The sequence below is a fragment of the Marmota flaviventris genome (assembly GCF_047511675.1).
Source record: "Marmota flaviventris isolate mMarFla1 chromosome 5 unlocalized genomic scaffold, mMarFla1.hap1 SUPER_5_unloc_1, whole genome shotgun sequence".
NCBI classification, from domain to species: domain Eukaryota; kingdom Metazoa; phylum Chordata; class Mammalia; order Rodentia; family Sciuridae; genus Marmota; species Marmota flaviventris.
This window is the reverse complement of record NW_027287679.1, coordinates 460,374-472,684: the sequence shown is the minus strand read 5'-3', so window position 1 is coordinate 472,684 and position 12,311 is coordinate 460,374. Positions and strand designations below refer to the sequence as shown.

Sequence of the window (12,311 nt, the reverse complement as noted above, 5' to 3'; positions counted from 1 at the left end):
CATCCTCATATCAAACAAAGTAGACTTTAAGCTAAAGATAACAAAAAGGGATAAAGAAAGACATTTCATACTGCTCAAGGTAACTATACACCAACAAGACATAACAATTATAAATATATATGCTACAAACAATGGAACATCTATGTTCATCAAACAAACTCTTCTCAAGTTCAAGAGTCAAATTTACCACAATACACTAATTCTAGATGACTTTAAAACTCCTCTTTCACTGGATAGATCCTCCAAACAAAAGCAGAACAAAAAAACTATACAACTCAATAATACAATAAATAACTTAGACTTAACTGACATATATAGAATATTTCATCCTTCAACAAGCAAATACACTTTCTTCTCAGCAGAACATGGATCCTTCTCTAAAATAGACTATATATGATGCCACAAAGCAAATATTAAAAGTAAGTAGAGATACTACCCTGCATTCTATTAGGTAATAACAGAATGAAATTAGAAATCAATGATAAAATAAAAAAATAAAAGCTACTCCAACACTTGGAGACTAAATAATATGCTACTGAATGAACAATGGATTGCAAAAGACACCAAGGAGAGATTAAAAAATTCTTAGAGGTAAATGAGAACACTGATACAACACTTCAAAAACTCTGGGACACTATGAAGGCATTACTAAGAGGAAACTTTCATTGCATAAAGTTCATTTCTTAAAAGAGTAAACAGTCAACAAATAAATGACCTAACATTACATCTCAAAGCCCTAGAAAAAGAAGAACAAATTGGGTAGGCGAGTGCAGCAGGCAAAGCGGGGGTCGTCAGCGGGCCCGGGGGCGGGGAGGCCCGGGGCGGGGGTCGTCCGGGCTGCGGGGGTCGTCCGGGCTGCGCGGGCCGCGGGGCGGGGTCGCCGGCTATCGGGTTGCAGGAGGCCTGAGCCGCCTCGAGGAGCAGCCGCCGGCCGCCGGGCCCCGCCGCAGGGCCGCTCGACGACGACGCTCCCGCGGGGGCCCCCCCTGAGGAGGACGCGGCGGCCGTGGCGAGGCCGCGGGAGGCCGCGGAGGATGGAGGAGCGGAAGGAGGGCGAGGCGGAGATCCAGGAGCACGGGCCCGAGCACTGGTTCTCCAAGTGGGAGCGGCAGTGCCTGGCCGAGGCCGAGCAGGACGAGCAGCTGTCCCCTGAGCTGCAGGAGGAGGCGACGGCCGCCGCGCAGCCCGAGCACAAGCAGCAGAAGCTGTGGCACCTCTTCCAGAACTCGGCCACCGCCGTGGCCCAGCTCTACAAAGACCGAGTGTGTCAGCAGCCAGGACTTTCTCTCTGGGTCCCCTTCCAAAACGCAGCCACCGCCGTCACCAACCTCTACAAAGAAAGTGTGGATACCCGTCAGCGAAGTTTTGATATTGGAATTCAGATTGGCTATCAGCGACGCAATGAGGATGTGCTGGCTTGGGTTAAAAAACGCAGAAGAACTATTCGTAGAGAAGATTTGATCAGCTTCCTGTGTGGAAAGGTTCCTCCACCACGAAACTCTAGAGCTCCCCCAAGACTGACTGTAGTGTCCCCTAACCGAGCTACTTCAACGGAAACTAGCTCATCTGTAGAGACTGATTTGCAACCCTTCCGGGAAGCCATAGCTCTGCATGGTCTTAGTGGTGCAATGGCTAGTATAAGCGTGCGTTCGAGTACCCCAGGCTCTCCTACACATGTAAGCAGTGGATCGAATGCTAGTCGAAGGAGAAAGGGACTCCATGATGTCGATTTGAACACTTTCATATCAGAAGAAATGGCACTCCACTTGGACAATGGTGGAACTAGAAAGCGTACCTCAGCCCAGTGTGGCGATGTCATTACAGACTCACCAACCCATAATCGCAACAGAATGATCTAAACTGCAAACATTTTTCACACCCACCATGCTGCTTGAAAGACACTCGATCCTCAACATATACTATTATTGCAAAGGCAACATGAGGCCATCTTCCCTTGTTCACTGTTTAAGACAAGTGAATTCGATAGTGGTTGCCATAAAAGGAAGTTATAGGTATTTACAGTAGATGCCTCTTGTAATATGGCTTTCTCAAAAACTGTAATCCTAGCAGAGGACATCAGATATCGTGTAGTCATTAGCAAGATCATCATAGGCAAACATATCCCTTCCAAGGCTAAAAGTGACCTTAACTATATTTATTCTCAAAGGGAAAGGAAATATCAGATGTTTATTTGGTTATAGAATTTTTTTTCCTCCCCTCCCCCAGTCCATTTCCTGCTGTGTTGAGTATTTTGCTTCAACAGTATTGCCAGGTTCCTAAAATTGTCTAAAAACACGATTTGGCTTCCTCGTCAGATCTGCAGGCTTCCATTTTTATAGCCGCACTGTACCATGCACCTGGTTTCTATATAGTAACAGTGTGCAACTTCTAATTATTGGACTGTGCCCTGTTTTTAGTTTTCAACACAGTTTCTAATTCTGGTGATTGTGTGATGTAAAGAGGTGCTATGATGGTCATGCAATTAATACTTAATATTGAATCAATACACAGAACTTTATTGGAAAAAAAAAGAAGAACAAATCAACACCAAAAGCAATAGAAAACAGGAAATAATTAAAATCAGAGCTGAAATAAATGAAATTGAAACAAAGAAACAATTGAAAAAATTGACAAAACTAAAAGTTGTTTCTTTGAAAAAATAAATAAAATTGACAGACACTTAGCCATGCTAACAAAGAGAAGGAGAGAGAAGATTCAAATTACTAGCATCCATGATATAAAAGAAAACATCACAACACACACTACAGAAATACATAAGATAATTAGAAATTATATTGAAAACTTGTACTCCAATAAAATAGAAATATCAAAGACATTAAAAAATTTCTAGAGTTCTATGATTTGCCCAAATTGAATCAGGATGATATACACAAATTAAACAGATCAATTTTAAGCAATGAAATAAAAGAAGACACCAGAAGCCTACCAACTAAGAAAAGCCCAAGGCTAGATGAATACACATAAAGTTCCACAAGACCTTTAAGAAAGAAATAATATCAATACTCTTCAATTTATTTCAGAAAACAGAGGGAGCATTTCCAAACTCATTCTATGAAAACAATAATCTTGATTCCAAAACTAGGCAGAGATACATCAAAGAAAGAAAACTTCAAACCAATATCCTGGATAGATGCAAAAGTTCCCAATAAATTTCTGGCAAATCGATTAAAAAAACATATCAAAAAGATAGTGCATCACGATCAAGTGGGGTTCATCCCAGGGATGCAAGGTTTTTTCAACATTCAAAAATCAATAAATGTAATTTATCACATCAATAGATTTAAGGATAAGAATATATGATCATCTCAATAGATGCAGAAAAAAGCATTCAACAAAATACATCACCCCTTCATGTTTAAAAGACTAGAAAAACTAGGGATAACAGTAACATAACTCAACATTGTAAAATCTATTTATTCTAAGCCCCAGACCTACATCATTCTAAATGGAGAAAAATTGAAAGCATTCCTTCTAAAATCTGGAAAAAGACAGAGATGCCTTCTTTCACCACTTCCATTTAACATAGTTCTTGAAACACTGCAAGAGCAATTAGACAGATGTAAGAAATTAAAGTGATACAAATAGGAAAAGAAGAACTCAAATTAGCACTATTTGCCAACCCAAAAAATCCCACCAGAAAACTTGTAGAACTAATAAATAAATTTAGCAAAGTAGCAGGATATAAAATCATCACCCATGTGTTTCTATACATCAGCAATGAATTCACCGAAAGAGAAATTAGGAAATCTACCCCATTCACAATAGCCTCAAAAAAAAAAAAAAAAAAAAAAAAACTGTGACTCAATCTAACAAAAGAGGTAAAAGGCCTCTACAATGAGAACTACAGAACATTTAAAGAAAAAAATTGAAGAAAACCTCAAAAGATGGAAAGATCTCCCATGCTCCTGCATAGAAAGAAATAAAATTGTCAAAATGGCAATACTACCAAAACATTATGCAGATTTTATGCAATTCCTTTTAAAATCCCAACGACATTCTTCATAGAAATAGAAAAAAAAAAAAAACAAGAAAAGCCCAAGGCTAGATGAATACACACCAAGTTCCACAAGATCTTTAAGAAAGACATAAAACCAATACTCTTCAATTTATTTCAGAAATTATTTTGGAAAAATAAGAGACCCAGATTAACTAAAGCAATCTTTAGCAAGAAAAGTGAAGCAGGAGGCATCATAACACCAAACCTTAAGCTACACTACAGAGGCATAGTAACAAAAGTGTCATTGTATTGGCACCAAAATAGACTTTAGACCAATGGTACAAAATAGAGGACACAGAGACAAACCCAAATAAATATGGTTATGTCATACTAGACAAAGGTGCCAAAAACATTCACTGAAGAAACGATATCCTATTCAATAAATGGTGCTGGCAAAATTGGAAATCCATATGTAGCAAAATGAAATTAAATCTCCATCTCTCACCCTGCACAAAAATCAATTCAAAGTGGATTAAAGACTTAGGCATTAGAACAGAGACCCTGCAGCTAATAGAAGAAAAAAAATAGGCCCAAATTTTTACCCCATCAGCCTAGGATCTGACTTCCTTAACAAGACTCATAAAGCACAAGAACTAAAATCAAGAATCAATAAATGGGATGGATTCAAGTAAAAAGCTTCTTTTCAGCAAAGAAAACAATCAATAACGTGAGGAGAGAGCTTATAGATTGAGAGAAAATCTTTACCACATGCAATTCTGATAAAGCATTAATCTCTAGGACATATAAATAACTCAAGAAAACTTAACACCTAATAATAATAACAACAACAACCCAGTCAAAAAATGGGCTAAGGTACCTAACAGACACTTCACAGAAGAAGAAATAAAACTGAACAACAAATATATAAAAAAAATCAACATCTCTAGCAATTAGAGACATGAAAATCAAAACTACTCTAAAATTTTATCTCACTCCTGTCAGAATGGCAATCATCAAGAATACAGAAAACAATAAATGTTGACTAGGATGTGGGGAAAAAGATACACTCATACATTGTTGATGGGACTGCAAATTGGTGCAACCACTATGGAAAGCAGTATGGAGATTTTTCACAAGACTTGGAATGGAACCACAATTGGACCCATCTATCCTACTCCTCAGTTTATACCAAAAAGGAGTTAAAATCAGCATAATACTTTAATACAGCCAAGTCAATGTTTATAGCAGCCCAATTCACAACAGCTAAACAATGGAACAAACTTAGGTGCCCCTTAATAGATTAATTGATTAAGAAAATGTGGTATATAAACATAATGGAATGTTACTCACCTTTAAAGAAGAATGAAATTATGGCATTCACCAGTAAATAGATGGAGTTGGAGAATATTATGCTAAGCAAAATAATTGAATCCCCAAAAAAGCAAAGGCCAAATATTTTCTCTAATATGCAGTTGCTAATTCACAATAAGGCATGGGCCACTAAAGAAGAATAGCATTACCTTAGATTAAGTACAGGGAAGTGAAGAGAGTGAAGGGGTTGGGATGTGGGGATAGGAAAGATAGTAGAATGAAACAGATGTTATTACTCTTATATAAGTGACTACATGACCAAAATGATTGTACAACAATCATTATATCCCATCTATGTATGATATATCAAAGTGCATAAATGCATTCTACTGTCATGTATAACCAATTAAAACAAACAAAAAAAATTTAAAAATAAACCATAAACAGAACTTCCCAGAATTATGGAATTTCATGAAAAAAAAAGAAATTTAAGATTTATAAAGATAGAGGAAGGCATGGAGATACAAACCAAAGGTATTCACAATCTCTTCAATGAAATAATATCAGAAATTTCCCAAATTTAATGAGTGAAATGGAAAATCAAATGCAAAAGTCTTCTAAAACTCCAAATTTACAAAATTACAACAGATTCACATGAAGACATTATAATGAGAATGTCTAGCATACAGAATAAGAATAGAATTTTAAGGCTATAAGAGAAAAACATCAGACTATATATCCTGGGAAACCAATATGGATCACAGCTTATTTCTCAACCCAGACCTTCAAATCTAGGAGGTCCTGGAATAGCATGCCAAGCTCTGAAAGAAAATGGATGCCAGCCAAGGATCTTAAATCCAGCAAAATTAAGCTTCAGATTTGAAGATGAAATAAAAACTTCCACGAAAATAAACAAATTAAACAGAATTCACAACCAGAAGTCTACACTTCAGAATATTCTCAAAAAAATCCATGTATATTAAATGGAAAAATGAAAAAAAAAGTGAAGAGAAGAACTAAACTAAAGAATTATTCTAACAAAGAGGAACAAATTCAAATTAAAAACTAGAAGTCAACCAAAATGATTGGAAACACAAATCACATCTCATTAATATTCTTGAACACTATTGGCCTTTATCATCAATCAAAAGACATAGACTGACAGATTAGATTAAAATCAAGACCCAATATATGCTGTCTTCTAGAGAATCACCTCATAGTCAAAAACATTGACAGACTGAGGTGAAAGGATGGGGGAAAAAACATATCACTCACATGGACTGTATAATCAAGCAGGGGTTTCTATCCTCATATCAGATGAAATGGACTTCAGGTCAAAGTTAATCAGAGTGGAAAAAGATGGAAATTTCATACTACTTAAAGGAACTATACATCAAAAAGATATAACAATCATGAATCCCCTACCAATGTGCACCTATGTACATCAAACAAACCCTCTCAACTTTAAAATTCAAATAGATCACAACACAACAATACTGGGTGACTTTACCATGCCACTATCACCACTGGATAGATCCTCTAAACAAAAACTAAATACAGAAACCATCAAACTAAAAAATATCATTAATAACATATACTTAACTGACATATATAGAATATTTCAGCCATCAAAGAGCAAATACACTTTCTTCTCAGCAGCACATGGATCTTTCTCTAAAATAGACCATATCTTATTCCATGAAGCAACCCCTATAAAATACAAAAAATAGAGAAATCAGGGATGGAATAAGAGAAAAAGGTATTTAAAGGTAAATGAAAATAGTGATACAACACATCAAAATCTCTAGGTCACCATAAAGGCAACACTACAAGGAAATTTCACTGCATTGTGTTCATTCATTAAAGAATATAAAGTCAAAAAAATAAATGATCTGACATTACATCTGAAAGCCCTAGAAAAAGAAGAATAAGTTAACACTAAAAACAGTAGAACACAGAAAATAATTAAAATAAGAGCTGAAATCAATAAAATTTAAAAAAAAGAAAAAATTTTAAAAATTGGCAAAACAAAAACTTGGTTCTTTGAAACAATAAATAAAATTGATAAACCCTTACCCACACTAACAAAAAGAAATGAAAGAAATAGAAAACTCACATAACTCAAATTCATAATGAAAAAGGAAATATCATGACAGATAATACTGAGATACAGAGGAATAATTAGAAAGTATTTTGAAAATTTATACCCCAATAAAATAGAAAATCTTGAAGTTATCAACAAATTTCTAGACACATATGACTTACACACACACTAAACCAGGAGGACATACACAATTTGAACAGATCAATCTCAAGCAATAAAATAGAAGATGCCATCAAAAATCCTACCAAATAAAAGAAAAAAAACCTAAAACCAGACAGATTCTCAGTCTAGTTCTACAGGATCATCTATGAAAAATTAACAACAATGCTTCTCAAATTATAGAAACAGAAAATAAGGCAACACTTCCAATCTTGTTCTATGACACCAGTATCATTCTGAACTAAAACCAAACAAAGATCCATCAACAAAAGAAAACTTCAGACTAATATCCCTGATAAATATAGATGCAAAAATTCTCAATTAAATTCTGCCAAATTGCATACAAAAACATTAAAAAGAGAGTGCACCATGATCAAATGGGATTCATCCCAGAGATGCTAAGTTGTTTCAACATGTGGAAATCAATAAACATAATTCATCACATCAAAAGACTTAAAGAATCTCATGAAAATCCTAACAGATGCTCAGAGAGCATTCAACAAAATATAGCACCTCTTCATATTCAAATCACTAGAAAAATTAGGAATATTAGAAATATATCTCAACATTGTAAAAGTTATTTATGCTAAGCCCAATGCCAAATTCATTCTAAATGGAGAAAATTTGAAAGCATTTTTTTTCTAAGAATTGGATCAAGACAATATGCCCTCTTGATATACCTAGCCTAGTTCTCTCTTTAGATCAGAAGCCAGCTTGTCACAAGTTATGAAGGATTAATTTCTGTTTTCTGTAAAAATATTAGGATGTCTGTATAGCCTGGCCATTAGTTGATGTTGTAAAGCTGCTTGGAATGCCTGCCTGTGCCCTGAACTCACCCATGTCTGGTTTTCCCTGACCAGATAACAACCCTTTCCTAAACCTAAGTGATGCCTCATAAATTCTGGCCTTCCCTGGCCAGACAACAACCCTCTCTGAGGCTCTAAGACCTCCATAAATTCTGATGTCGGGGCCAGCAAAAATGTAAACTTGTGTTATGCTCCTCAGAGTGTTGTTATCTGTAACCCCCTTTGTGTAACTTTTTGGGCTATAAAACTGGGCTGCAAGGAAGCTTCAGCTGTCCTTGGCTCCCACGATTTTGATGGGAAAGGCAGCCCGGCTGGTCAAAATAATAAACGTGCTTTAATTTGATTTTAATTGGAGTCAGTGGTCTTTTCTTGCATCGTGGTCTAACACTCTTTCACCACTTTTATTCAACATTGTCCTTGAAACTCTAGCCAGAGCAATTATACAAGAGAAAGAAATTAATAGAATATGAATAGGAAAGGAATTCAAAATATCACTATTTGCCAATAACATAATTCTGTATTTAGAAGAACTCAAAAAATATTCCTCCAGAAACATTCTAGAACTCATAACTGAATTCAGCAAAGTAGCATGATATAAAATTAACACCCAAAAAATCAAATTTGTTTCTATAAATCAGTGATGAATCCACTGAAAGTAAAATTAGGAAAATGACCCCATTCACAATAGCCTCAAAAAAACAATAAAATATTTGGAAATCAATCTAACAAAAGAAGTTAAAGAACTCTATAATGAAATATATGAACACTAAAGAAAGAAATTGAAGAAGATCTTAGAGATGGAAAGAACTCGGCAGAGCCAAGATGGCGGAATAGAGGAGGTACTTTTTCTGGCTGCTCTGTGGCATGAAACCAAGAAAGCAGTCAGGCAGCTTCTCCACAAGGTTTCACCTAGATGGAATACAACATCTCAGAGTGGGCAAGAGGACCCCTATACCGTGGATTTTCGCAGAAACCACCAGCATTGCAATCACCTGTGCAGAAATCAGAGCCTCTGCATTCCAGTAAGACTCCAAACTCTGGACCCAAGCCTGCAGTTCTAGCGTGCACAGGGCTCTCAAGTGGTGCAGCAAAATCACCTAATCAGCACCTCTGCAGAACTTCAGACTGTGCTCTGCTCCCACACAGGACACTGAGCTGCTATCTAGCCACAGCCCAAGGCCATCCCAGCTCCCTCCACCTCATCAGACACCCCAGCACTGGAAGCAGACCGACTCCATCTTGGAAAACTTTTTTCGCCATTTTTTGGTGGATGTGGCTATCAGCACTGATTGAACAGGTACCAGGTTTACAACTCCCCTCCCCCACCCTCCTCAGCTGCAATAACTTGGCACAGTGTCTACCTAGCACAAACAGCTCTCAGTTGAACAGGAGCACAGTGCCGACTAGTGTCAGGCCACCCACATGGTGTGAGCCTAGGGTAGAGAGGTCTTGCAATTGGGACCTGATAAGCAAGAGAGGGGAGGGGTCTAAAGCCTGGAGCAAAACAGAAGATCAGGATCTGGGAGCTCCAGGCAGGAGAGGGAGATGATGGATGGGGGCCTCAAATCTTATCATTCTGGTTACCTACACCACCCTGAGGGCAGAGACTCCAGCTTAAAATAGACAACTCCACCTACTGGAAGAGAAGAGAAGCAGGAAAGAAAAGGAATTCTAAGAGTATTTTTTTTTCTTCTTATTTTTCTTCTTTTTCCTCTACCCTTCTATTCTCTGGCCCTCACAACCTCAACATATGTGAAACCAAGAACTTTGCATGATATAGAACTTTGAGAACTGAGTCACCTGAATAATATAGAAGAATTGCATAAGCCCCTCCTTTTTTCTTTTTCTTCTCTCTTCTTTCTTTCTTTCTTTCCTTTTTTTCTTCTTTCTTCTTCTTTCACCCTCCAAATTTTACTACTTTTACATCCTGTAATTTTCTAAATACATATGTGTGTTTGTTTTTATGTTCTCTGCTGTCCTCCCATGTACTTGTCTACCCTAAATTACTTTCTGTCTATTCCCCTACAAATTTCCTAAGTTATATTAACCCCATATCCTTACATCTTTCCCCCTTAGCATATTGTCCTATGCCTGACCCCGAGTTCATTGTCTGCTGCCAGAAACTGTAAACCTTCTATGAAACTACTGATTATATTTTAAATAATAATTGAATCCAAAATTTCTGGACATTGAGACTAAACTATAAATGTCTTAATAACAATAATTTGCTCATAGGTGATGTATGGTTGATATTGGGATCTGTTAACATTGTCCTTCCCTACAAAGGAGGGATCTTGGAACCATACAAGAACACTACAAATCTATAAGGTAAAAACAATAATACACCAGTCCCACAGAGCTAGAAAGAAAGAAATGCGAGCAACATGAAAAGACAAGGGAAGAAAGTACCACAAACAAATCAAGACAACACATCATTAGAAGAATTGACAGCTACAGCAAAAAAAAAAAAAAAAAAAAAAAAAAAAAAAAAAAAAGACAGAGAAAGATTTCAGGATATACATGGTTAAAATGGTCTATTATCTCAAAGAAGACATAAATGAACATATACAAGCAGTGAAAGATCACTTCAACAATGAGCTACATAAACAAATCCAAGAAGCAAAAGATCACCTCAACAGGGAGATAGAGGTTTTAAAATAATAATAATAATAAAAAAACCCCAGAAATCCTTGAAATGAAAGAAATATCAAGAGAGGAAATAGAAGAAGACATCAAAAGATTACCAACCAAGAAAAGCCCAGAACTGGATGGATACACAGCCAAGTTCTACAAGACCTTTAAAGAAGAACTAATACCAATACTCTTCAATTTATTTCAGGAAATAGAAAAAAAGGGAGCACTTCCAAACTCATTCTATGAGGCCAATATCACCCTAATTCCAAAACCAGAAAAAGTTATCAAAGAAAGAAAACTTCAGACCAATATCTCTAATGAACATAGATGCAAAAATTCTCAAAAAAATTCTGGCAAATTAAATACAAAAATATATTAAAAAGATTGTGCACCAAGATCAAGTGGGAATCATCCCAGGGATGTAAGGTTGGTTCAAAATATGGAAATCAATAAATGTAATTCATCACATCAATAGTCTTAAAGATAAGAATCATATGATCATCTCAATACACGCAGAAAAAGCATTTGACAAAATACAGCACTCTTTTATGTTCAAAACACTAGAAAAACGAGGGATAACAGGAACATATTTCAACATCCTAATGGCTATCTATGCTAAGCCTCAGGCCAACATCATTCTCAACGGAGAAAAATTGAAGGCATTCCCTCTAAAAAGAAACATGACAAGGATGCCCTCTCTCACCACTTTTATTCAACATAGTTCTTGAAACACTGGCCAGAGCAATTAGACAGATGAAAGAAATTAAAGAAATATGTACAGGAAAAGAACTTAAATTAGCTCTGTTTGCTGATGATATGATTCTATACCTAGAAGATCCAAAAAACTCCACAAGAAAACTTCTAGAACTAGTAAATGAATTCAACAAAGTAGCAGAATATAAAATCAACACCCATAAATCAAAGGAATTTCTGTATATCAGTGGTAAAGCCTTTGAGAAGGAAATGAGGAAAACTACCCCATTCACATTATCCTCAAAAAAAAAAAAGATACTTGGGAATAAACTTAATGAAAGAGGAGAAATAAAATACAATGAAAACTACAGAATCCTAAAGAGAGAAATCAAAAAAGATCATAGAACATGAAAAGATCTACCTTGCTCTTAGATAGGCAGAATTAATATTATCAAAATGACCATACTACCAAAAGCAGTATACAGATTTAATGCAATTCCAATCAAAATCTCAATGGCATTCCTCATAGAAATAGAAAAAGCAATCATGAAATTCCTCTGGAAAAATAAGAGACCCAGAATAGCTAAAGCAATCCTTAGCAGGAAGAATGAAGCAGGTGGCATCACTATACCAGACCTTAAACTAT

At 36.2% G+C, this 12,311-nt stretch overlaps 1 protein-coding gene across 1 annotated transcript; it reads left to right on the top strand.

Annotated features, from left to right (window-relative positions):
- Positions 1-1,034: 1,034 nt before the first annotated feature.
- LOC114083649 (HUWE1 associated protein modifying stress responses) lies at positions 1,035-2,314 on the top strand. The gene has a single exon (XM_034635577.2). The coding sequence runs from the start codon at positions 1,035-1,037 to the stop codon at positions 1,857-1,859; it is 825 nt and encodes a 274-aa protein (XP_034491468.2). The 3' UTR covers positions 1,860-2,314.
- The last annotated feature ends 9,997 nt before the right edge of the window (positions 2,315-12,311 follow it).

Bases quoted from the DNA above. Each gene is read 5' to 3' on its own strand.
- LOC114083649 (XM_034635577.2), top strand. From the start codon at position 1,035: ATGGAGGAGCGGAAGGAGGGCGAGGCGGAGATCCAGGAGCACGGGCCC.